This window comes from Tauraco erythrolophus, chromosome 20 (assembly GCF_009769465.1).
Source record: "Tauraco erythrolophus isolate bTauEry1 chromosome 20, bTauEry1.pri, whole genome shotgun sequence".
NCBI lineage: Eukaryota > Metazoa > Chordata > Aves > Musophagiformes > Musophagidae > Tauraco > Tauraco erythrolophus.
In genome coordinates, this window is record NC_141484.1 from 13,293,428 (window position 1) to 13,319,935 (window position 26,508).

Here is a 26,508-nt window from a genome sequence, read left to right on the forward strand (position 1 = left end):
ATTGGAACAAAGAGCGGCTCCTTTCTGTATACACTTTATATGGCAGAAAATGAACAGGAATTGGTGAGCAGGCAGGACTGTTGATCCCTTCCTTCCAAATATAGGGAAGGGGCCGAGCTAAGGGAAGGGCTGAGCCCATAAAAGCTGGCAGGGAGAAAGCCCTTGCTGGTGGCTCCTGATGCCCTGGCTGTGCCCATGGCCATGCTGTGACCTGCAGAGGGGTGGAGGGCTCCTGCCACAGCTGCAGTTCCTCGTGCCTGGAGCTTCATGAGGCTGTAGCACTGTGGTGGGAAATCTGCTGTTGATTCCACGCTGGGCCTTTCCGTGGTCCGAGAGGACTGGTGTCTGCACTGGTCCTCCGCCGAGGTGGTTGCTCGCAGTAAGTGAGACCTTTGGAGAGGTTGTATTGGGCCTTTGGAGAGGCTGTAGCTTAGCCAGAGTCTGATCTTCCACTCTTTCTGTTTCAGAGATCAGCGATGTCAGCCCATTCCTTCCCTCTTTCTGTTGACTGATGGTTAAGGTGAGAATTTAAGCATGAAAACTAATAGCTTGCCCAGGCTGGCAGGAGCGGGCTCTTCCCTCGTGCTCGCTGTGGGCAGGTTCCCGTTCTCCCCCCTGCATGAGCTGCTCTAATGGGCCATGGCATGTGTCTGTTCCTGCCTGCTACAGCTGCCCACCAGAGGAGTAGGACAGGCTCCATGTTAAAAGGGAGTGGGGGAAATCTAGAATGAAGAGGAGAGCTGGAAGAAAAACAGGCTTCAGGGCTTCAGTCTTACTAAGGACTATGTGAATCCTTCAGACATCCCTCCCCTTTGCTGCACTTTCCCAGGGAGCCCTCTTGCTCCTTCAGACACAGATCCCCTTTCCATGGGGCTGTGAAGGGTGGCAACTCTTCTTTGTTGCTTTTGCACAGTCCAGCTTTGAAAGGCAAATACCTGCCTCAAGCCCTTGAGGCACGCGTCTGAGAGACGGGAAGGGTGTTCAGGAACCCGCTCTCAGAGCACCCACACAACCTGGGAGAGCTGGTGGGCATTCAGCTCTGCTCTGCCCAACTTTAAGGACTGCACGAGGGACCACCACAGCAGGTTCTGTCTTTCAGGTTCAGCCATGAGCAGAGACGCTGGCATGGAGGTGTTCGGTGAGGCTGCGCCGTACTTGCGCAAGTCGGAGAAGGAGAGAACAGAAGCCCAGAACCAGCCGTTTGACGCCAAGACCTGCTGCTTTGTGGCTGATCCCGAGGTGGAGTACACCAAAGGGAAGATCAAGGCTGCGCAGGACGGGAAGATAACTGTTGAGACAGAGGATGGCAGAGTAAGTGTATCCCTCCCGACCCTCCTCCCTGCCCTTCTGAGGGCCCAGGGTGTCTGCTGGGGAGGGCAGGGAACACCGAAAGCACTAGACTAGCTCTGGCGAGAAGTCTGCGCTGCCCAGCATCTGCCCTGCCCTCTGGCTGGGACCGGCACAGCCTCCAGAGGAAAGTATTGCTCTGGGTGCTGGGACGAAGGGTAATTATTGGGTAATTATTCTTGGTTTAGACTTTAAAGATCAGGCAACGCTCTGAAATAGGTTGGGTTGTAGCCTTGCCAGTCTTAGTGTTCCTCAGCCTCTGCTTTTAACCCTTTCTCATCTATCACCTTCATATCCACTGATAAATTCCTTCCTTTATTGGCAGCAAAGCAGGCAGCTACTTTGAAAGTCCCCTTTGCATGTGAAATTATTATCAGTGTCACTGGCTGCAAAAAGCTCCCTAGAGGAGCCACCAAGTTGTTGTCTTGCAAAAATGCTGAAATGTCTTAGCAACTTGTGTCCTGATAACTTTTGTAAGAATAGCTGCAGTAGCCCAAAGAACCACCTCAACCAACATGTTGACAGTAGGTGCTACCAGATTTTTGAGAATACAGCAACTAAAGAACGAAGCAGTCATCCCTTGGTTCCCCCCTGGCCTCCTGCAGCCACAGGTACGTCACTGAGCAGAGGCAGCAGCCTGCTGCTGTGTACGAGGACCTGCTGTCCTGGGGGCTGGCTTTTTTATATCCATTTGAGCTTTTTGCCTCTGTAGTGTCCTGTGGGAAAGATTTCCACAGTTTGAAATTGGGAGTATTTGTAAAGTGCTTCCTTTTTCTGCAATATGCAGCCTGGTAATTTCTGGTTATTTTTTCACAAGGAGAAAAAACGAGTAATTCTTCCTTGCTATGGCCATGGCTGTCTCTGCCCTTCCTGACTTTGCAAACTTCAAAAGTATCTCCTTTTCACTCCCAAATCCCAAACAAGTTACATTCTCCTCATAGAAAAGCTGTTTCATACCTGTGACCATCTTTGATTCTCTTCTCTGCATCATTTCTAGTACTACATCCTTTCTAAGAGGTATGTTCAGTAATGAAGTGCGAAGGAACTGATGGACACATCCTACACAACAGTCTCTTCTTTTCTCCCTTTTTTCCCCTGGTTATTCCTAATATTCTAGAGCTTCCTACCCTCTTCTGAGCACTGAACTGACACAATGCTAGAAACCTAACTGCATGAGTAGCAGTTAATGTACAATCTCTTATTCTCTGTGGAGACTTTCCATGAATCCTAATTGCTCAAGTGCTTGAATGCTTTAGGAAGATATTTAGGGACACATATCACAAAGCTGCTTTTGAAACCTGTACCTGTAGTTCTTGCTTTCTCAAAGAAGCCTGAAATCATTCCACTAGTCAGGACTTGGACTTGGAAATGGTGTTCAGTCTTTCTGAATCAAATATGCTTGCATTGACACTATTTCCTCCTTGGATCGGACTAGTCAGCTTGGGCCAGTCTATGGGAGTAGTAATTGCAGCATAAAATCGATGGGAAAAGCTGTCTGCAGAAATGACAACAGGATTTTCAAGCCCCTTCGTGGCTCAGTGTGGCCGAGATCAGCTGCTGCCGTCTGTGCCCATCTGCCTTCCTGCGCGCTCGCCTCGCTGTACCCCGCACACGTCCAGGGGCTCTGGCCGTGTGACGGGACAGTCGCCCACCACCTGAGCCCAGCAGACGGTGCTGTTTGGCAGGGCCAGAGCCCTTGTGTGGTTGGGAATGGCCGCAGGCAGGAGTGGAACAAATCTGTGCTAAAAATGATTTGCTGTGGGTGAATCTCGTGCTGTTGGTGCCCTGTCTCTCCAGCATTGGGCAGCGTGAGTCTCGGAGGCTGAAGGGTAGACTGGCCAGCAGTCGTGCCCTGGCTGTTACAGCCACGAGCAGCAGCTGCCTGAAGTTCATAAGCAGCAATAATGTGAAGAAAAATCTGATCCAGCACAAATTATGTCTGTGTGGTTGTAGCAATTCCAGGACAGTAAATGTACATCCTGTAGATTTGCCAGTGTTGTAGAGTTCCCAGCTGGCAGCAGTGTCTGTCCCATAATAGCTATATCTTGTTTTGCAACTTAAACAGAAAGAGAAGTCTGATTTGGAGCAGCCTTACAGATGTCATTACTTTTCTGTGTTTGTGTCTCTGGGTGTACACACGGAAAGAGCATCGAGAGTTGCAGAATCAAGGTTAACTCTTTCTTTCTGAATTACAGACAGTTGCTGTCAAACCTGAGGATGTATATGCCATGAACCCACCTAAGTTTGACAGAATTGAGGATGTGGCCATGTTGACCCATCTGCATGAACCTGCTGTCCTCTACAACCTCAAGGACCGCTACAGCTCCTGGATGATCTATGTAAGTTCCCTCTCAATGCAAAGGAGAAAATCCAGCTGCCACGGAATTGACTTCACTGACTCTCCTGTTCTCTTTTTTTCCTGCAGACCTACTCAGGTCTCTTCTGTGTCACTGTCAACCCCTACAAGTGGCTGCCGGTGTACAACCTGGAGGTGGTGTTGGCCTACCGAGGCAAGAAGCGCCAGGAGGTCCCTCCACACATCTTCTCCATCTCTGACAATGCCTATCAGTCCATGCTGACTGGTGAGCTTTTCTGGTTTGACCAAACTCATGAGAAAAAAATGTGTCAGAAACACTGCTTCTGCCAAATGCCTTTCCTTTTCTGCCATGGGCTCAGCTGCCTTTGCCATCTCTTACAGTGTGCTACCCCAATTCCTTATTCTGTGTCGTGTTGCAGATTATCTTCTTGGGCTCCCAACTATTGTATTGTGGAATTAGATGTGCCTGTTTTATCTTTAGGTGATGCAAAACCAGCTCCAGACAGTTTTCCCTGTCTCCTGAAACAGGTTTTTCATTTTTAAAGTGCTGTACTACTGTACTGCACACTGTGTGCGTTTCTGGTCTAAGTACTAAGATAAGCACCATTAACAGGAACCGCTGCAAAGGGCAGTTGCAGTTGGGTAGGACACACTGGGAAATCTCTAGTCAGCACACCAGCACGTGGCTTTGAGCAACAGCAGGTAGGTTCAGAACAGAGGTGGAAGGTATATTATTGCAAAAATGCATGACTTTAGTCTGAATCATAGAATGATTTGGGTTGGAAGGGACCTTAAAAGTCATATAGTTCCAACCCCCCTGCCATGGGCAGGGACACCTTCCACTACACCAGGTTGCTCAAAGCCTCATCCAACCTGGCCTTGAACACTGCCAGGGATGGGGCAGCCACAATCAAGTCCTGTCCTGTATTCAACAGTAATAAAGGTAAAGAATAGGAAAGACAGAAGTAAAGAGAAGAGTGCAGGATGGAGCAAAGTTGAAGGAGAGAAGAAAAAAGTGGAGTAGAGGGAGGGAAGGGAAGGAGAGGAGGAGGAAAAGACCATGCATCTTTTCAGTTTTGCTTGCAGAGAGTTTGTTTCTTTCCCTTCGATGGATGCTATGTCGTGGGTTATCTGAGAACCAGCACTTTTCTCTACAACTTCCCTGACTGCAGTTATTTTTCTCTTTGACAGATCGTGAAAATCAGTCTATCCTAATCACGTAAGTATTATCTGTCACTTTGAACTTTGTCTCCAACAAAAAGTGGGCAGATAATTCTTTGCTCTGTGCGTTCTTTCGACAGCGGAGAATCTGGTGCCGGGAAGACTGTGAACACGAAGCGTGTCATCCAGTACTTTGCAACGATTGCAGCGAGTGCGGACCTAGCCAAGAAGAAGGAGTCCTGGAAGAAGGTGTGAGGAAGAAAGGCTTGGCAGAGGGGCAGTTTGAGATGTTATCAACTCGTGGCTGCGGTCAGCACTGGTGACAAACAATGGCCTCCAAACATGAAGTATCTTTTATTAGCTTCAGTCACTCTCTCAAAAGGCAGTAAGACCAGGGGCTGGTTATGGCATTAGGATCACAACAAATACAAGCCACCAGAGCTGCCACTGTCACTGCTTAGGTGTGTCTTCATCTGGACTGAAACCAGGTCTGGGGGGTTGGTGTCCAGGAAGAATCAGAAGCTCTGTACCTGTGGCTGAGAGATGAGGCTCTGACCGTGGGAGAAATTCTGAATAAGAGGAAAATGAATTATTTACCACTTACACACAGTGTTGGTTCTTGGTGCTGTAGTCAAGAAGACGCTGTAGTAACGCTGCACAGCTGAAATGAAGGGCATGGGCACGTGGTTCCGCATGTAACCAGGCGAGCCACAATACAGTCACTTTTTTCTACCACATAGCCCATACTGGTTTTCAGTAATTATTCAAATATTCTTGCAGGGTACACTGGAGGATCAAATCATCAGCGCTAACCCGCTGCTGGAGGCCTTTGGGAATGCCAAGACTGTGAGAAATGACAACTCCTCGCGCTTTGTGAGTTGTGTTTCTTTCTTCCCTCTTGCATTTCTAATCCTATTTTCCTGCTTGTGACTTGCAACTGGGAGCCACTGGGCTGGGAGAAATGTTCTTGCTGACGAATCTCATGGTGGTTTGTCAGATGCCAGTGTGTTTACAGCTGTTTCATGCTCATAGCTGTGTGGTCTGAAAGAAACTGTTCTCCTTTATGTATCTTTGAATATCTAAGACAATTCAGACTGTTTTGGAGATGTTATTATGGCGATTCAAGAGAGAAAACCACTCTGGCGTGTTACCCTAAGAATGCTGCACTGACCACTATCTTTTGTCTGCTTGACAGGGTAAATTCATTCGTATTCATTTTGGTACTTCTGGAAAACTGGCCTCTGGTGACATTGAGACCTGTAAGTAAATGAGGGGGGCTTGCTGGTTTACTATAAAGTAAAGAAGAGCTTGAAAAATGTGCATGTGCATATGTATTACAGACTTGCTGGAAAAGTCCAGAGTCACTTTCCAGCTGAAAGCTGAGAGAAGCTACCACATCTTCTACCAGATCCTCTCCAATAAGAAGCCCGAACTGCTTGGTAAGGACAGCCATCACCTGGTGACGTTTTACAGTAAAATCAATATGGGAAACTTTTCCCTAAATATGCCAGCTCAGTGATGGTGGGTCCAGTGGCACTACTGGTGCTGTGTGCCTCAGGCTGTGCAAAGCTCTGGAGCTTTCATCATGTGCTTGTTTATGTCATCCACATTCCAGCATCGGTGATGCCTGAGTCACCAAAGCTGTACACAGCATTTTTATCTCTGTGTAACAGTGTCATGCTCCACCTCCAATTTCTCTTCCCTGGGTAAGTTCTAATGCAAACTGTGTGCCGGTGAGGGATGCGAGTGGCTAATTTACTCTGCCTTACACCTTGCTGTTCTTGCTGGTGTGGAAAGTCCACCCTATATGGGCCAGATCCTGTGAATGATCTTCAATAGCAAGGTGAGAAATTCCCTGGGTGCAGGATGGCCAGATACCCTGATCTGCAAGCCATATGTCTGAACTCTTCATCATATGGGCAAAAGTTCTTCTGTGTTTCCATTACGGACCCTCCAGCCTTTTCCCCTTTCCCACAGCCATGGCATACCCTACCCGTGCCCTGCAACTGTCCCAAACCCTTTTGCCGCACACTCAACTACTGCACTTATCCTCACTCCGCTCTGCCCATCCGTCCCACCTATCCACAGAACATTTCCCAAGGTGGAGCTCCTACCCCATCCTCCCACTACATGCCCTCCCAACGTTTACAACCTCCCTTCCCAGAGAGACTGCTGGGTGCCAGGGGACTGCACGTCTGTACAAGAACACAGATTTATCTTCAGTGTGTGGAGGGCTTCCTTTCCTGCACGATGCACAACCCCACTGCACATCTACACACCTGCACTTCTCTTATGCCACCACCGGATTCAGAACTGAAAACGAGTTGTGAATTCTGACCTCACTTAGGTGGAGATACACACATTACTTATGTGCACCAGCACATAACCCCAGTGGGTGCAAGGGGCGTTCAGGAGGGACTAGTGTATATCATGTACGCGGACAAGCACCTACGAGTCTTACCTAAAGTTGCTTTCTTAAAAGCTGTTTCTTTGCATGGCCCTTGTTCCTTGACTGCCAGTGCTGAATGTTCAGCTCCCAGTTCACAGCATATTAAACTGGTAGGACTGAGAACCTGCCTGGGACTTTCCGCTCATCCAGTGGAAGGCAGATGAGTGGCTTTACTCTGTCTTTCTTGTCTTTTAGTAGAAAACCGAGAGTTTGGGGATGCGAAAGGAAAAAGAGCCTGTGAAACTTTGCTGAGCCGTTGTTCCTCACTGCCAGTATCTGGCTCTCACTTCTTCGTTTGCCTTTCAGAGATGCTCCTCATCACAGCCAACCCGTACGACTACCCCTTCATCAGCCAAGGCGAGATTTCTGTGGACAGCATTGATGACCAGGAGGAGTTTGTTGCCACAGATGTGAGTACATTTAGCAAGGAGAGACAGTGTCACTTTTGTCATCACCACCTTTATAACCAGCTGATCTCTCTGGTGTGCAGGCAGCCATTGAGGTTTTGGGCTTCAGCCCCGATGAGAGAATGGGGATTTACAAACTGGCAGGGGCAATCCTGCACTATGGGAACCTGAAGTTCAAGCAGAAACCACATGAAGAGCAGGCAGAGCCAGATGGCACAGAAGGTAATACCTTCATGGCTCGGAGAGATGTATTTCCAACTGTTTTCATACCATTTTTAACTAGAAATGTAAAGAGTCTTCCAGGAAAGCAGCAGTTGTCCCTTGATGAACATAAAAAGGAGGTTCAGCCTTCAATTTGCCATCTCCTATAGAGTCACTTTATACATCCACTTTATTCCACGTGGCTCTGCTGAAGGACCTTGTGCCTGGGAGATGTTAATGCAGTGTTTGCCAGTTTCTGGTAACACATCCAGACTTGTTCTACTTAGGTGACATTGTGAGGAAGTGGCTCAAAGGGAAAACAATCTGTTGTCCCATCATCAGTGTGCTTACTGGTTTTACCACACCTGTTGGGGCTGCTGTAGCCACTCAATTGTAAGTGCCAGCCCTACGAGACTGTTTGGAAAAGTAAATGAGAACATTGTCAAGCTTTGTGGAGAGAGTAAAGCCAACCAGTTTGCCAGGTTTCAGGTGAGCTCTGGCTGGCTCCAGTGCATTCTGTCTGCCCTAGCTGAGAAGAAAGTCTTTCAGCTTGAGTTTTTGTGTTTTACAGAGGCTGACAAAGCAGCGTACCTGATGGGCCTGAACTCAGCGGACTTGCTGAAAGCTTTGTGCTATCCCCGGGTGAAAGTGGGAAATGAATACGTCATGAAGGGCCAAACAGTGGATCAGGTGAGTGTCAGGGAGCAGCAGGGACTGTTCTTGCCCTAAGGGGCAGGAGTGGGTGCAGGTCACAGCTGAGGATGGTCAGGATCATTAGGGCCTATTAGTGCACTTCGTGGGCTGACAGTGTGCATGGTGGAGGGGTGGTTTATTCTGGTGGTGCACTGGCAGTGCCCTGACACAGCTGTGTGAACCATCTCCCTGCAGGTGCACCAGGCAGTGAATGCCATTTCCAAGTCTGTCTATGAAAAACTCTTCTTGTGGATGGTGATGCGAATCAACCAGCAACTGGATACAAAGCTGCCAAGGCAGCACTTTATCGGGGTCTTAGACATTGCTGGCTTTGAGATTTTTGAGGTTTGGTTTTACATAGCACTCTCAGACTTCTGGCTGTCTTTAAACACTTTTTTCGTTTTGTTTGGCTTTTCTGACCTTTCCTCTTCCGCAACCCAGTGCAGCCATCAAGAGCAGGGCAAATCTCTCTGAAGCTGCTTCTGCCTTTGTAGATCCGTCACCCACTTTGTAAGAGAAGAATAACAGCAGAAGCATAGCCATGAAGGGGCTGTCCCCTCCCCACAGAATCTATAGTTAGTGACATTAGGGTCCTGGAAAAAGCATTGCCAATGCCGGCTGCATCAACCGTGTGCTGCACAGCACAACTTTGCTGTAAGCCTGAACCACACGTGATATATCCTTTACACTATTATCAACAATTTCAGGGATAGTCTAGCTGACCTTGCCTTCACACCTCTATGAAATAAATTGATTTGGATCAGTTTAACAATATTAACACATTTACTCAAATATTAGTTCAACAGCTTTGAACAGCTGTGCATCAACTTCACCAATGAGAAACTGCAACAGTTCTTCAACCACCACATGTTCGTGCTGGAGCAGGCGGAGTACAAGAAGGAGGGAATTGAATGGGAGTTCATTGACTTTGGGATGGACCTGGCTGCCTGCATTGAGCTTATAGAAAAGGTGAGTTTCTTACGTACCTGGTGCAGTCACACAAATCAGATCTGGAAGGGGTTCTCAAGAGTGTTTGCACTGAGTGCCTTCAATACATTCTGTGAAGATTCCAGGTCTCCTTACCTCCTTCCTTCCTTTAAACATAACCCTTGTGATTAATTATCCGCTGAATGGAAATATATTCTGCCTTCTAAAAAAACATTGCTTTTATTTCTCTGTTCTTTCTTCCACATCATTATAAATTGTCATTTCATTGTCATACTTACCCCAGTAGCCTTCTGTCTTTGCACCTTGGTTCCTCCTCAGCTTTTCCTCTCAGTTAAATTCAGATGTTAGAAAGCCTCATGTCTGCTTGCTTTTTGCTTCTTCTGGATAAGTCACTACTGTATGGCAAGAAGTTACTGCATAGTTTTTGTTGGCTTTCTTTGTTTTCCAGCCAATGTCTAGGTAGTTCAAAAACCTATTTATGAAAATCTGGAGCTTTTGAATATCTTGCCAGCAGTTCACAAAAAATCTTATTTACCTGCTCCTCCCAAGCTAATTCTCTATAAAATACCTCCATTACTTTAATTTTAGCATTTCTTTCACTCCATATTATTATAACTTGAACTCATCTTGTTTGAAAACACCTTTTTTCTTTTCAGCCCATGGGTATCTTCTCCATCCTGGAAGAGGAGTGCATGTTCCCCAAGGCAACTGACACCTCTTTCAAGAACAAGCTCTATGACCAGCATCTGGGCAAGTCCGACAACTTCCAGAAGCCCAAGCCTGCCAAAGGCAAGGCTGAGGCCCACTTCTCCCTGGTGCACTACGCTGGAACAGTGGACTACAACATCACTGGCTGGCTTGAGAAGAACAAGGATCCCCTGAATGAAACTGTTGTGGGGCTGTACCAGAAATCATCTATGAAAATTTTATGCAATCTTTATGCCACCTTTGCTTCTATAGACGAAGGTAAGATCAGAGGATTATGTCTCCTGTCTGGTGTTTCCAGCTGTAGCTATCACCCGGCTCGAATCAGTGTTTAGTCAGTATTTGTGCTCTGTGTATTAGATGCACAGTTATTATGCTGTCAAAGAGATATGCAGCAGTGCCTCAGTTGGACTGTCGTCTCATTTTCCAGCTGAAGATGTTGGTATTAAGAAGAAAGGAACCAAGAAAAAGGGCTCTTCCTTCCAAACTGTCTCTGTACTCTTTCGGGTAGGTGTGTTCTCTGGCTCAGCACGGGCCAGCTGCAGAAAAGGCTGCGGAGGCAGTCCTGTCAGACCTGTCGGCACTAGCTCACCATTCCCACTTTCTCTGTTGCTATACGATACTGTGGAATGTTACCTTTGAGATCTGGTAAAGGTTAATTTGAGTTATGCTTTGCTGATGAGGTCTAGTAGGATGGTGGTGAAGAAGGGAAGTCATGCTTTGAGCAGGTTGCACAGTTTCAAGACAGCCCAAAGGCTATCTTGGCTTTGACCTTTGATGCTAACAACATCCTTCCCTTATTTGACTGTAATTGGCTTCTTCCAGGACGTGCCTCTCTGAGTACAGGGTGTTGTGTGGCAACCAGTGCCTTGCAGTCAGTGTGGGAAACACAAATTACATGTTGCAGCCCCTTGGTGCTGCTGTGACACATCTATATCCTGAGGGCAGGAACAGGCTCAGGCCTTCCTGGCAGGATGGGGAGTGCAGCATCCACCTGGCTGTGATGTGGGCCGTACTCGGAGTGTGTCCTTATTGCAGGAGATGATTAAAGAAATGCAATGCTAACAAAAACAATATTGCAGAGCAGATTATGAACATCGATTTTGTGGCTCAGTTCTCTTCTAAGTACACATAACTAACATATCTAATAAAAGCAACAATTCAACCTGTTCATTCATTTGATCAACAGTTCATTTGATCAAGACAGATCGCCACTGGTATCTCGCAGTATCATTAATTTCTTTCCATCCTCCTCCTGTTTAATAGCTCTTATGATTAGCTTCCAACCCCTAAGGACACATTTTCATTTTAAGACGAGGAACAAGTTGTTTATCAGTTGTATCCACTGTTAGTAGCTATTTACTTTGCTGATGCCTATATAGGATTGTAGAACGTTCACTAGAAGACCAAGGAAAAACTTCTGAATTTTTATTTTTCATCAGAGTCAAATCGTATTGAGATTATTTGTGTTATGTCTTGAAGTAATGTAGAGATTGCAAATGATCTGTTTTTTACAGGAAAATCTAAATAAGCTGATGTCCAACCTGCGAACAACTCATCCTCATTTTGTGCGTTGTATCATTCCCAATGAAACAAAGACTCCAGGTAATTCATAAAACATAGGTTAGCAATTGGCAGGAAGACCAGTTGACCAATGCTAGAAAAATCGGTTTATCCCCATGTCGCTCTGTTATAGGCCTGATGGATCACAAGCTTGTTCTGCACCAACTGAGGTGTAACGGTGTTCTAGAAGGCATTCGAATCTGCAGGAAAGGATTTCCTAACAAGATATTATATGGGGATTTTAAACAAAGGTCTGTAATAACATTCTTGTGTTTTCATCGAGCCTAGTTCACTTAAGAGAAGAGTCTTGCTAAACAAGTCAATGATATAGTTCTTAGGAAAAGACTCTTTTAATATTTAACAACTATGGAAAGTATGAAGACATATCTAATAGCAGTGCCCACGCAAATGCATTCCTGAATACTGTATGCCAAAGCCTATTTTCACTTCATTCATGTTCATCTGAATGTTTGGATATTATTTGCTTAAATTCTGAAATTTGACACAAGCATGCTTCAGCAAAAATATGAATGGTGGTCTGTACCTCATGCCATATTTAGCCACTATCTAGTATAAGTTCGAAGACTGTTGTTCAAATAATTCTAAATAGAATGGTTTCACTGAAAGGAAATTGTGTTAAACCTGATATCACTTTTTTGGTGAAATTACAAGCTTGACTGGAAATGTAGCTACATCAACAAAACAGCCTTCAGCAGGACATCTAAATTAGTTCCATGTGGCACTCTCATTTTGTACAGGGCTAGCGTTCCTGCATGCTAACATTTCTACAGCACCTTAGCTACATTAATTATAGATTAAGAAAAAAAAACCTCAAACAATTTTAACTCAGGAATGCCATGGAAATAAGACATTTATAAAGGGTTGCTAAATTTAGGGCAACCCAGCTGGGGCCATCTGCTCATTGTTGTATTTGAACAAAGGCAACTGTAGGGTTAGATCTCCAAGAACAAAGAAAGTGCACCACAGTTACAGTCCTGGACAGAGTATCCTGGAGAGCAGGGATATTGAAAAGGGTGGAAGTGGCATTTTGGGCACTAACAGAAGAAGCCTTCCCAAGGCATGTGGGTGGGCAGATTTCTGTATGGGTAAAGAGAGGCATGCTGAAAAGAATAGGAGGTGCAATGATCTCTCAAAGTAGGATTAGGAAGTCCGTTGCTAGATACTGTGTCTAATTCTGGTTTAGATGCTTCAGGAGGAATGTGAGAAGCTGGATATGGTTCAGAGAAGAGATGCAGGTTAAATTTGAACTCAAATGCAGTGAGAGTTTTCAATCAAACAATCTAACTCATGAAACTGTATGTTGAGATGATTTGTTTGTGGTGTAGAGAGCCTACAGGTGTAAAGATTTCTGAATATGCAGGAGTCTGCCATATAAGAGACAGACTCAAAGCAAGAGCCCAAGGGTGGGACCTGAGAAAGGATGCTGCCAAGATAGAAGTGAAGTACACCTTTCCTACAGTGAGGGTGAATAGCTTACCTGGAACACTTTCAAGGTTTGAAGGCTTCAAATAGATTGAAATTTCTTTTTGAAAAAAAGAATGTACTAGATTAATCACAAGATGGGGGCTGGATGAACAAGGCACTGGGAGGACTGTATGCCTGTGTTATACGAGACGTCAGATTAGATAATTGCAACAGTCCCCCTGTTCTTAAAATCCGTTAATTTTTTGAATTTATAGCTAACCCCATGAGCTGGCCCCCATGATTAGTGTAAATGACTGGGACAGAGATGAGCAGAGTCTGTCAGGTCCAGAGAACAGACTGTCCATGCCTTTAGTCTCAGTGAGGGCTGTAACACATGCTGGGAACATACTGAACTGCCCTGCTTCTTACTGGTTTGCTGTTTAAGGCTGGAGGTGTGAGTCAGACTCAACGTTTCTCTGTATCTTCAAAGCGACAGCTGTTCCTTTAGCATCCTGTGAAATGATACTGACGGTTAAGCTTTTTTGTTTTATTTTGTCAGATACCGCCTTCTGAATGCTGGTGTCATTCCAGAAGGGCAGTTTATTGATAGCAAGAAGGCATGTGAAAAGTTGCTGTCTTCTATTGAGATAGATCATACTCAGTACAAGTTTGGACACACTAAGGTAAACGTTTAATTTTTCCACACAATGAGAAGTCATTCCTTGCATTAAAATAAAATAAGCCCAGCCATGACAGATCTCTGTTCTTTGGTTGCAGGTGTTCTTCAAGGCAGGTTTGCTAGGTGTCCTGGAAGAGATGCGAGATGATTGCTTAGGACAACTGATCACGCAGACACAGGCTTTATGCAGGGGATACCTTAGGAGACTTGAACTGAAAAAGATGTTAGACCGAAGGTGTGTGTCTTCTGTGAGGTCTGGCTTCTCAAAGATGTACTTTTTTCACAGTACTGAAGGATTGCTTTGATTTCAGGGATTCTATCTTCTGCATCCAGTACAACATCCGTGCATTCATGAAAGTCAAGCACTGGCCTTGGATGAAGTTGTACTTCAAGATAAAACCCCTCTTAAGAAGTGTGGAAACTGAGAAAGAAATGGCCGTGATGAAGGAAGAGTTTAAGAGAATGAAAGAAGAACTGGCTAAATCAGAAACTACCAGAAAAGAACTGGAAGAAAAAATGGTGACTCTGGTGCAAGAGAAAAAGAACCTGCAGCTGCAAGTACAGACTGTATGTAATTTAAAACCATTTTTGGCTCCTCAGATTACATCAGTTTTCTCTGAATGTTCAGGAAAGGGCTAAATGGAATAATTCTGTTATTTCATGTTCCGATTGCATAATGAACAGATGATTTTGGCAAGTGTCAGTTTCAGTGTGTGACAATGAAACACCTTTCTGTTTTCTATAAAAAGGAAAATGAAAATTTGGCTGATGCTGAAGAAAGATGTGACCAGCTGATCAAAGCAAAATTCCAGCTGGAGGCAAGAATAAAGGAGGTAATGGAAAAACTGGAGGGTGAAGAGGAGATAAATGCTGATCTGGCAGCCAGAAAGAGGAAACTGGAGGATGAATGCTCTGAGCTGAAGAAAGATATTGATGACCTTGAGCTAACACTGGCAAAAGCTGAAAAGGAAAAGCATGCCACAGGCAATAAGGTGCTTTTTATTTCTGCTATTTGGATGTTTAGTAATAGTTGGTCTGTTTATATACAGGATACGAAGGTGCAGTCAACTTGAACAGTAACACGATGTTGTATAAGGAAATCTATGTTAAATTTGGACACCTCTATTGTGCAGGAAAACCAACCCATAAGCATACAAAAATGCATTAAAATGGAAGTTCAGAATTGCTTTGTGATTCAGAAGGGTTGATATATAAGCAGAGAGATTGTGTAGTTTGACAATATAATGCAACTAATTAAATCTCTTTGGTAGTCTGGCAACGTGTTTATTGTCTTTGTGTGATCACTAGCCTATATAAAAGCTGAAATTATTAGTGACCTTCGAGTATTTTGCCTTACAATAGGTTAAAAATCTAACTGAAGAAATGACAGGCTTGGATAAGACTATTGCGAAGTTAGTCAAGGAGAAGAAGGTCCTGCAAGAAGCCCACCAGCAGGCACTGGATGACCTGCAAATTGAGGAGGACAAAGTTAATACCCTCACAAAAGCCAGGATCAAGCTGGAGCAACAAGTGAACCATGTGAGCATGTTCAACGCAAGGAGAAGGGTCAGATTCTTCAGTTATTCCATCAGTCATCATTATATATGTTTATGTTACAGGTTGAAGGATCTTTAGAACAGGAAAGAAAAGTTTGTATGGATCTTGAACGAGCAAAGAGGAAGCTTGAGGGAGACTTGAAACTTGCTCAGGAAACCATAGTGGATCTGCAAAATGATAAACAGCATTTAGATGAAAAATTAAGAAAGTATGAGAAAAAAATAGTGACAAATTTACTATTTATTTTTAACTGGACGTGCTTTCTTTTTATTAAAAGAACATTTCCTTCACAGGAAAGACTTTGAATTTAACCAGATGCAAAATAAAATTGAGGAACAGCAGAATTCAGGTATTCAATTGCAGAAGAAGATCAGAGAATTGCAGGCAAGAGACTTTATCATTACTTCTTCTTCATCATTACTGCTTGCTTCTGTAAACTGTAGTGGCATGAGTAATGGTTGTCCACAGTTGGTAACTGATACAATCTCTGGGCCAGTCACAGTAATTACCTCAATACATTGTCATCATTTTCTCCATGCAACAGAAAGCTGTGATCTGAAGTTGATTCATAGATCTCTTCCTGTCGGTAAGCCTTCGCCTATCGTGGCAGAACAATAAAATTCAAAGGGACTTTGTTTTGCTTATAGTCTCCAAAACAACGGGCTTGGTATTCTGCTATGACAATTACGTGGTAACCTAAGCACTGAATTATCTGTTTCCTCATTAACTGCTGGTGTCTGCTTCCTCACTATATAGGCCCGTGTTGCAGAGCTGGAAGAGGAGACCACGAGTGAGAAAGCAATGCGGGCAAAAGCCGAGAAGCATTGTAACGAGCTGGCTAGTGAGCTTGAGGGAATCAGTGAAAGACTTGAAGAGGCTGGAGGAACCACCACCGCTCCAACTGAGCTTAGCAGGAAGCGCGAGGCAGAATTTCAGAAGATGCGCCGCGACCTCGAAGAGGCCACGCTGCAGCACGAAGCCACGGCTGCCGCCCTGCGGAAGAAGCACGCGGACAGCACAGCTGAGCTTGGGGAGCAGATCGACAACCTGCAACGAGTGAAGCAGAAGCTGGAGAAGGAGAAGAGTGAGCTGAAGATGGAGATTGACGACTTGGCCAATAGCACAGAGACCGTTACTAAGTCCAAGGTGTTTCTTGATGAATGAAATCCTTGAATTGGCAGTATTTCTGTCTGGTGGGAAGTTAATGCCATACAAACATGCATACACAGATTCCTCTTTCTTAACTCTCTTTCAGGCTAATCTGGAAAAAATGTACCGCACCCTGGAAGACCAGATGAGAGATATGAAAGCCAAATTTGAGGAAAACCAGAGAAATATGAATGAGATGATGACACAAAAAGCCCAACTCCAGACAGAGGCCGGTAAGGAAGGCACAAAGATCTGCAGAGGAGATATTTTTTCCCTTCAGTAGCAGAGAAACTCTCTAATGTGTATCATGAGTGAGATCTAATTGTTCCCAAAGTGCATTTTCTACTTCCAGACTCGTTGGTACACGCACAGATAACATCAGAAATAAATCAAAGGAAATGAGTTGATGAGTGACACTTCAAAGTTCTCATGCCAATTGCAAGCGTTATTTGCTTAGGTAAATAATTCCCAGAATGGTGTGACGTAGCTCGCTGATTCCATGCAGGGGGACTGAGGATTTGAGACAGTCTCAAATAATTTGAGCAGCCTGTTAGAACTGCACTTTCTTCTCCAAAAGTGCACACTGTGTGTACAGTACCAATACGTGTGCTGCACTTCTGAAGCTTGTTACTGCTCCCACACAGACTTCCTGGAACAGTGTGAGTGACAACTGTGAATCCTCCTTGGTCTGGTTGACTGCAAGGCCAGACATCTCAAGTTAAAATGGCACTGAATTGGCTTAAACTAACCTTCTGAATTTCAGTGATTTTGCACAACAGCGGATCAGGCAGTGCTGACATATACTGTTCTATCAGCTGAGCTACACTTGCCATGAATATCCTTTTTATGTGAATTTATATGAATTGACAAGCTCTATAGGTACGTATGTGTGTGGATGGAGATATAGTTACAAGGAAAGAGCAGACCAAAGATGGCATAGCATGTGAAAGTCTCCCAACATCTGGTCATCTCTGGAGGCCAGTGGTCCTGATGAATCCACAAGAACTGCCAAACTCAGAACACCAAGACATGCCAAATCAGCCCAAGGCGGCCGGCAAACACCAGCATCAACGACAGGTGGCTGTGGAGCCCTACATCCAAGAGGGTGGTGGCTGTCGTATGCAAAGACTACAGGATTATACCCACCATCTGATGAAAACAGAAGCCCTTGAGGGTCTTTCTGACCAAGCACTGGCCTGTCAGCATGATCCTCTGCTTCTGAGCAAAGAACTGGGGTTGGCCTTCCAGGTGCTGCTCTTACTAGGGAGATATGGGTGAATGTGTGTGTGTGAGTGAGCTGTGAGGAAGTACGTGAACGTGTTGTGTTCGAAGTTGTCTGGCATTAAAAATAACAGCTCAAGGCTGATAACTGTAGCAACTTAATTAATGAGAAGTCTTCAAATAAGTACCGATTGTGATCTGTGACTCCCTCATCTCCATCCCTTATCAGGGAAAAGGGAATTTACAACACCTTTTGATGGGGAATGTCATGTGGGAACACACAGACCATAACCGAATTCTTTCTTCTGAGTGATTTTTTTCAAGTGATTATGTTTGCAAGATGAGTCCATAGCGCACCTCACTATATATTGCAAACGCCTGTGTGGAAAAATGTAGGGAAACCTACCTGGAATCAGTTGTGGAGATAGTACAGAATATTACTAAGTATTCTGAAGTGGGTTTAGGAGAAAAGGAAGAAAAGGGAAAAAGGAGAAAGTTCCTTATGCGGGCCAAGCAGGACCAGAGACTTACAGTAACCCAGCAGTTGAACAGCAGAGATGAGGAAGTTTCCAGAGTGGACGAATGGAGAAAGGAGAGGTCAAGCAAACATTGATAACAGTCAGCAAAGCAGAAGAGATGGACTAAACCTGTGCAAAGCAGTGGAGAGTATTGAAGTGTTTAGTAGAAGGTACGGTAAAATGGAATGGAAAGAAAACACAGAATGAGCTAGAAAGAGCGATACAACTTGAAGAGAAAAGTCTATACCTAGAGACAGGATTGCCAATTTCACTAATGTTCTTTTAAAAAACGGATGTCACTATAGAAGAAATTTAGAAGAGATAACAAACAAGAAAAAAAGAGAAAGGAAGGTTTGAAACCGCAGGGAAACAGGGTGCTATACACTTTACTTAAAGCTGTGGGTTAACTATGTGTATGTGGAAGTCTGAATGAACAGTAAAACTCGTAATTAAAGCAGAATAGGAGTAACATTGAGGGAGATAGAATAGATAAGTGTTGGAGGAGACTTATACCTGTCTCATAATTTCGTTACTAAACCCTGCATGACTCTAAGAGTAAAGATGACATGGTAAAAAATACATGCAATGAGAATGGTGAAAGTATATACATGAAGGTAACAACTGATAAGGTAAACAACGTTGTGTGATTCCACTTGTCTGTTGCTGGTTACTATTTATGTTTCCAGGATTCTTAATCTGGACAATACTGGAAGCTTGTCTTGTCCTGTCACAGGTGAATTAAGCCGTCAACTCGAAGAAAAAGAAACCGTAACACTGCAACTGTCCAGAAGCAAGCAAGCAATTGCACAGCAAATAGAAGAACTTAAAAGGCAGCTAGAGGAGGAGATCAAGGTAGTGCCAACTGCTGAGCACATGCTAAAGCTTCAGAACCTATCAGGGCCTCAGTTCACTTCAAAAGACTTTTGGAAGTTTGTAAGTTTTGTTGCCTAGAGTCTAACAGAATAAAATTAGTACTGGGCAGGATGGGTACAGTGAGCACTGAGTTCAAGTGCTTTGCTAAGGAGGTCTCTGACACGTTAAAAGTGGTTTCACTTTTGGTTAGGTTTTTTTGCCTGTTTTTTAACTTTAAAGCCATGGTCTATGTGATTTCTTTTGCTTCTGTAGCCCCAGGGAAGAAAAGCTACAGCATATGCCAAGGTGAGAACATCACTATGGGTCTTTTTTAGTGGTAGAGCTGAGAAAAGTTCATTGCAGCTGAAGGTAGCTGCCTGAACACTTATAAACCTCTGGCCTTTGTCTTCTGCCCAAGCTGCAGTGACCATATTTGTAGTGCGCAAAGTCATGGGATCACCTGCTGGTCACAGCTTACATAAATACATGATATTATGGGTAATTTTTAGGCCAAGAACGCCCTGGCTCACACCTTGCAGTCTGCTCGCCACGACTGTGACTTGCTCCGGGAACAATATGAGGAGGAGCAGGAAGCCAAGGGGGAGCTGCAGCGTGCCCTGTCCAAGGCCAACAGCGAAGTGGCCCAGTGGAGAACCAAATATGAGATGGATGCCATTCAGCGCACGGAGGAGCTGGAGGAGGCCAAGTATGTGATAGATGGGATGAACGGTCCAAATGTTCTGTACATTGTGCAGAACATAGATCCACTTTGGGTAGCCTGACCTAAATTGTTTTATTGGGGTTTGCGTATATGCTTAATTAAAAAAAAGACTTCCAGTATTGTACTCATTAAATTATGTACATAATACATTAATTTTTGGAATCGTATGCTTGTTTTATTTATATTACTTCAGGAAAAAACTCTCTCAGCGTCTCCAGGAAGCAGGGCAGCAGGAGGAGACGGTGAACTCAAAGTGTGCATCTTTGGAGAAGATGAAGTTGAAGTTGCGGGGCGAGGTGGAGGATCTGACAGTGGACATAGGGAGAGCAAACGCATTGGCAGCTGTCCTTGACAAGAAACAGCAGAACTTTGATAAGGTGATAAGTGAGCACAGTACCTTTTAAGTCTGGCTTTCCTGGAAGGCCAAACTAATATTCCCTACTTACGTCAACACCGAAATCAAGTTGAGTCTAACATTTATAAGCTTTGCTAGAGCATGGCAATAAGAAGTTGTCTTGTTTTCAGAGATTGCGGTATTTACGCAGTACAGAAAATAGCCACAAATAAAATAACATTTTCAGCACTAGCAGGGAATAAAACACAATGTCTTTCAGGTGATGGCAGAATGGAAGGGAAAGTATGAGGAGAGCCAGCTGGAGCGGGAAGCTCTCTATAAGGAATCGCGCTCGGTGAACACGGAGCTTTTCAAAGTGAAAAATGCCTATGAGGAAACCTTAGATCAGCTTGAAACAATCAAACGGGAAAACAAAACTCTGAAGCGTAAGTGTTTGGCTCTGGTTTCCCATTAGCTCTTCACAGTCCTACCACAACATGACAAGCTCCACAAGCATGCTCGTGTCTGCACAAGGTACACTAAGTTACAGGGCTCTGTCATTACTCTTCTCTCCATTTTAATGGAGAATATAAACGTCTCACCAAAAGTTGTCGAGCAAGTTTGTAAAGCAACTCAGCTACTAAAGTAAATGTGCTGCAGAGACATAAGATCAAGGGCAATTAGGTGCCACTCTCAGATAAAGGTGGTGCCCTCAAGAGGCTGTACAGCTTGTGAAAGTTAATTTTACAGATACTCTGTGAACAGATGGTGACAAGACCTGTAGTGTTCTGCTGGTGGCCTATCTAGAGACATAAACACACGCAAGTGTCTTCCAGGCTCTCTGTAAGGAGGGCTATGAAACCACACCAATGCCCCTGCGTTTCTGTCATCCTGCATGAGTTGTCTGTATCTGTTTTTATCTCTACATACATACACATACACATACACACATGTACAAACACGTATACGTATGTATCCGTGTGGATATTCCAAAGAGGTTTTTATCACAGTCACAGAGCATAGAGTTCAGTGTCTCTGGCTACCACGGGCTGATGTCATTCTTATCTCGCAGAGGAAATAGCTGATCTGACTGAACTAATTACGGAAAATGGCAAAATGATCAGAGACCTTGAGAAAGCCAAAAAGCAAGCTGAAGTAGAAAAATCTGAGTTGCGGTTGGCTCTGGAAGAGGCAGAGGTGAGTTAGTTTAAATGTTACTGGAAAAAGCAGTTGCTGTCGAAGCAATCTGAATGGCTTTCTATTCTCTCTCCTGGGCAACGGCTGTGTGCAAGGCTGTTTGCCACAAACTTGAGGAGTTTGTGTGAAGTCACTGAGTAACATCACAATGAGCACGTTCTCTGAAATGTTACTTTTGTGTTTGTTTTCCCCCTTTTTCTTTTGAAGGCAGCTCTTGAGCATGAAGAGGTCAAGATCCTTGGTGTCAACCTAGAACTGACTCAGATCAAATCAGAAATTGACAGAAAGATTGCTGAGAAAGATGAGGAGATCAGCCAGTTAAAAAAGAACCATCAAAGGACTGTGGAGACAATGCAGGGTGTTTTGGATGCTGAGATCAGGAGCAGAAGTGAATCCTTAAGGCTGAAGAAGAAGATGGAGGGAGACCTGAATGAAATGGAGGTCCAGCTGAGCCATGCCAACTACCAGGCTGCCGAGGCACAGAAACATCTGCACAGCATCCAGGGAGTTCTCAAGGTTTTGGTTTACCTTTCTGGTTGATTTATTTTTAAGCACAGTATCTGAGAAATTCATTAGGATGAAATTGGCTTTTCATATTTAGGATACGCAGCTGCACTTGGACGATGCTCTCAGGACACGGGAGGACCTGAAGGAGCAAGTGGCCATGGTGGAACGCAGAGCAAACCTGCTGCAGGCTGAAGTTGAGGAGCTCCGGGCAGCCCTGGAGCAGACGGAGCGGTCGAGGAAAGTGGCCGAGCAGGAGCTGCTGGATGCCACTGAACGTGTGCAGCTCCTCCACACCCAGGTAGTTTGCTTTGCTAAGACAGACATATTTTTACGTGCAGACATTCACAGAGGACGAACAAATAATAATTCATGGTCTCTATGTGTAAGGGACCAAAGACAGACACTCAAAGCCTCTCTTTTTCTCCTTCGTAGAACACCAGCCTTCTTAATACAAAGAAGAAGCTTGAAACTGATATGGCACAAATCCAAACTGAGATGGAGGATATTACTAATGAAGCAAGAAGTGCTGAAGAGAGAGCGAAGAAGGCAATCACGGATGTGAGGATTTTACTGTGTTTTTCTCTTCGAATTTTCAGGGCGTCCCAACAGCATTGCTGCTGGGAGTTAATGTAAATGTTCTTGTCACACGTTGGACAGAGAACCAGTCTGTGGGCCTGGTTGGAGAGTATCAGAGGAGGGTTAGAGCAGCAGGGAACTTGTCCTGCTGACAGATGAGTTACTGGGACTGCTGTCATCATAACGAACTAACCCCACATTTAGTCAATCTAAACCAAATAACTTTCTCCATTGCTGCATGAAAATGTAAACTACAAAAAAATCCTACAGTATTGAAACCAGTAAAGTGTCTAATGTATTTAAATATTTATCTTTTCAAAATCATATTTAAGAGCTTTTCAAATGAGAATTGTGAATTTCCATTCAAAATTGGTGCTATATCCTGCTGTGGAAGGCCAGTGAAGCTCAGCCAGGCAATAGAGCCTTGGGTACCATGGTGCCCAAGCTGCTAATGATTTTTGATGCATAGGATCAAAACAAAATCTTAACACTTAAAAACATTAGTTGGAGTTGAAACAGATGGAAAATTTCTCCACTTGCTCATGAAAATGAAAAAAAAAAAACAGTAGGTAATTTGTATTCTGTTTGAATAAAACAAATAGAGCATTACAATGAAATACACACACGCACGTATATTTTTATATATATATAAAATTTCTAATGCCATTATTTTATTCTCAGATTTTTCAGGTTAGACTTTTTTGAATGTTTTGCTGCCAAAGCAGTTTGTTGAATTTTCCATTATTTGTAAGTAATGTCACTCAATATTTCACCAAAATGCTTAATTTGGTTGTGTAGGAGTCAAATGTTTGAGAGCAAAATGTATCCCAGCTTGGTCTTAAATAACACGGGCTGTTTTAAACTGTTTTCTGCCCTATAACAGTAGCCATCCAGGCTACTGGGCAATAACAGGGCACGCACCACGGCACAGCACACAGGCTCCATCGCGCTCCACGTGTGTTACGCAGAGCCCTTCAGCTGTGCCATGCCCTGCTCCCAAGCTTTGCTGTGCCTCCTGTTCCACCCCACGATACTGGAGTGTCAATGAGGGTCCCAGTAATGACCCTACCGTGGGACAGAGCATTTACCATTTCTGCCATTCGAAGTTCTGCGTGTGCAGCAAGACAGATTTCTTTCCCATCCTTTTCCCTACTATTTCCTTTCATGTTTGTGCCACTATCATGTCACTGAAAAAAATGAAGCAGGAAATGCGGTGGCACGAATGGTCAGCAGGAACCAGGAATAAATCCTCAGATGGTGCACAGCATGCACTGTTCTTTCACATTCTTCCAGTTTTTTCTGTCATCTCCCTTCCAAGGTGGCCATGATGGCAGAAGAGCTGAAGAAGGAGCAGGACACCAGTACCCACTTGGAGAGGATGAAGAAGAATCTGGACCAGACAGTGAAGAACCTGCAGCACCGTCTGGATGAGGCTGAGCAATTGGCACTGAAGGGAGGCAAGAAACAGCTCTTGAAGATGGAGGCCAGGGTGGGTACCATGACCATCATGAACACTGGTGTCAAAGATAGCTTTCTTTTCCGAGTCCTGTGTGAGGGCTCAAGCCAACTGTTAATTTATTCACCAGATCCAAGAGTTAGAGGCTGAGCTGGAAGAAGAACGTAGACAATCCACAGAGGCTGTGAAAAACATCCGCAAATATGAACGGCGTGTCAAAGAGCTTACTTTCCAGGTGGGCATAAATAGAAAGCGATTCTCCTGATATTTTGTCTCTCAAGGACATGTGATTGCACATTGGCTTTCCACAGAATGAAGAACACAGGAAGAACATGATGAGATTACAAGATCTGGTAGATAAACTGCAGATGAAAATCAAATCCTACAAAAGACAAGCTGAGGAAGCTGTGAGTCACTAAATGGAAGCAAATACGTACTTACCATTTTCTAGGACTGTCAGTTTAAAAGTTGGTTCTATGCCCCACCAGGTTGCCAGGTGGTTTTTAGTTCCTGTTGTTTTGCCATTTCAGGATGAACAAGCCAATACTAATCTCTCCAAATTCAGAAAAGTGCAGCATAAGCTGGAAGAGGCTGAGGAAAGGGCAGATATTGCTGAGAGTCAAATAAACAAGCTCAGAGCAAAAACCCGAGAAGCCCCTTCTACAAAGGTAAGCCTTTGTTGCAGGAGACCCGTGTGCAGTTGGTACTGCTTGCTCAAGCAAGTCAAGCAGTAGATTTGTGCCTTGCCGGTGGGTATAGCCATCATTCAGAAAGGACAGTTCTGGAAGGAAGAGACTTTGAAGACAGGCTGAGAGAGTTGGGTCGGTTCAGCCTGGAGAAGAGAAGGCTCCAGGGAGACCTTCCAGCAGCCTCCCAGTACCTAAAGGGGCTACAAGAAAGCTGGAGAGGGGATTTTTACCAGAGCCTGTAGTGACGGGACAAGAGGCAATGTTTTTAAACTGAAAGTGAGTAGGTTTAGGTTGGACATGAGGAGGAAGTATTTTATGATGATGGTGGTGAGGCATTAGAACATGTTGCTCAGAGAAGTTGTGGATGACCCATCCTTGGAAGAGATCATGCTGAGGTTGGACAGGACTTTGAGCAGCCTGATCTAGTGAAAGATGTCCCTGCCCATGGCAAGGCTTTTGGACTGTATGATCTTTGAAGGTCCTTTCCAGTCCAAAGCAGCCTGTGATACTATGATTCTATGACTCTGGCTTTTCAGGCTCAGGTGCTCAGCATGAGCTTTCTGGCTAATTCCTTCACATTAGTTTCAGATTTAAGAAACTGCCTCATAAAGTGAAAGTAATGAGAGCCAACCTAACTCTGAACATTCCTAAAACAACCTTCCTGTAAGCCTTAGGCAGAGTTAACATTCTGATTGAGAAATATGCAGCAGCACTGTGTCCTTAGTTGAGCTTCCCAGGCAGTTGTCTATCTCCAACCCAAGACTGTTTGGTACAAGAGCTGGAGCCTATTTTTCCTAGTGTGATCTGAGCAGGTGTCAACACCTCTTGACTGCACTAGTCTAGCTCAGTTTGTGGTTGGAGATAAAGTACCTTCAGTCCACGTTTTGGAAAAAATACTAGTGCCTAGAGCACATATCCAGGAAATGGAGAACCTTGGCTCCAGGCTGCCTTCTGCTTACCCACAGCATTTTCTTACTCATAGAGCGTTTCAGCTCCAGAAGAGACATTATGGAGAACATGCTTTCTCCTGAAGGCTCTGGCCTGAGACTCAATAGACAATGTTGGTTCTGCCGCAGGCTGGTATGCAACTTTTTGAGTCAGTGCCATGCTCCAGTAAAAGGCTTTGACTCCTCAGTGCTTATCTTGCCAAGACCCCGGGGAAGCACGTGAAAGTCTGAGTCCAGGTTCCTGAGCAAAGTCTCTAGACATGAGGTTATGTTATAGAGTGAATGCTGAATGTCTGACTGAATTGAAAGCCCAGACAGGGGCAAGATTTCAGATAACTCCAGGTAAAGGCAGGTTGGACATGCTGACTATGGGCAACTCTCTGCAATACACTGTAGTTTTAGATACTACTTTGAAGTGCCTGATACTGTGCAGTATATACAGAGCCTGGGCACCTGGCATGAGTTCTGGATTCTGCTCTGCGAGGCCTGAAAATTAAGTGTTGTAATGCCTAAATCTTTTAATAGATCCAGTGTATCAATACATCCTTTTACTCCCATCCAAGCTTTACATTCACTTTTGGAAATGCTGGGATACTCCTTGTCCCAGAGGATGGACGTGTTGGTTGTTTAAGCACTGCAACAGCAAACTAGCACTTCAGAAAAACCAACAGATGTTTCTCCATTTCAGTGCATCAGTCTGACAGTGTGACATTTGATGATGTGGTCTTAAGGGTTACAGACACTGTCACATTGACCTGGGCTCCACTTGCACATCCTAGCTGGATGGCGCATTGAGACAGATGATTTTAGGGAGCAAAAGACTCATCTTGACATGTGTGGACTAAACTAAGCCTCTTCTTTCCAGGTGGTGTTAGGAAGTGAAAAATGA

General features: G+C 44.5%; 1 protein-coding gene across 1 annotated transcript; it reads left to right on the forward strand.

The window, feature by feature from the left end:
- The first annotated feature begins 350 nt into the window (after positions 1 to 350).
- Positions 351 to 26,508, forward strand: LOC104377717 (myosin-3-like). Its single transcript, XM_086624278.1, has 41 exons — positions 351 to 379; positions 468 to 520; positions 1,100 to 1,311; positions 3,543 to 3,686; positions 3,773 to 3,929; positions 4,856 to 4,883; positions 4,966 to 5,074; positions 5,606 to 5,698; positions 6,021 to 6,084; positions 6,166 to 6,264; positions 7,581 to 7,684; positions 7,765 to 7,903; positions 8,454 to 8,572; positions 8,771 to 8,920; positions 9,374 to 9,544; positions 10,180 to 10,489; positions 10,665 to 10,735; positions 11,746 to 11,833; positions 11,925 to 12,042; positions 13,776 to 13,899; positions 13,994 to 14,130; positions 14,207 to 14,462; positions 14,645 to 14,887; positions 15,258 to 15,434; positions 15,515 to 15,660; positions 15,746 to 15,836; positions 16,209 to 16,598; positions 16,708 to 16,834; positions 19,074 to 19,192; positions 19,702 to 19,898; positions 20,107 to 20,290; positions 20,528 to 20,693; positions 21,320 to 21,444; positions 21,652 to 21,960; positions 22,046 to 22,249; positions 22,384 to 22,509; positions 23,846 to 24,016; positions 24,114 to 24,218; positions 24,295 to 24,390; positions 24,514 to 24,651; positions 26,485 to 26,508. Exons 3-41 carry the CDS (start codon positions 1,108 to 1,110, stop codon positions 26,506 to 26,508), a joined length of 5,823 nt encoding a protein of 1,940 aa, XP_086480404.1. The 5' UTR covers positions 351 to 379; positions 468 to 520; positions 1,100 to 1,107.

Coding starts and splice junctions, on each gene's coding strand:
- LOC104377717 (XM_086624278.1), top strand. CDS start 1,108: ATGAGCAGAGACGCTGGCATGGAGGTGTTCGGTGAGGCTGCGCCGTAC. Junction 10,490..10,664: donor CTTTGCTTCTATAGACGAAG/GTAAGATCAGAG, acceptor TTCCAGCTGAAG/ATGTTGGTATTAAGAAGAAA. Junction 14,131..14,206: donor AAAAAGATGTTAGACCGAAG/GTGTGTGTCTTC, acceptor CTTTGATTTCAG/GGATTCTATCTTCTGCATCC.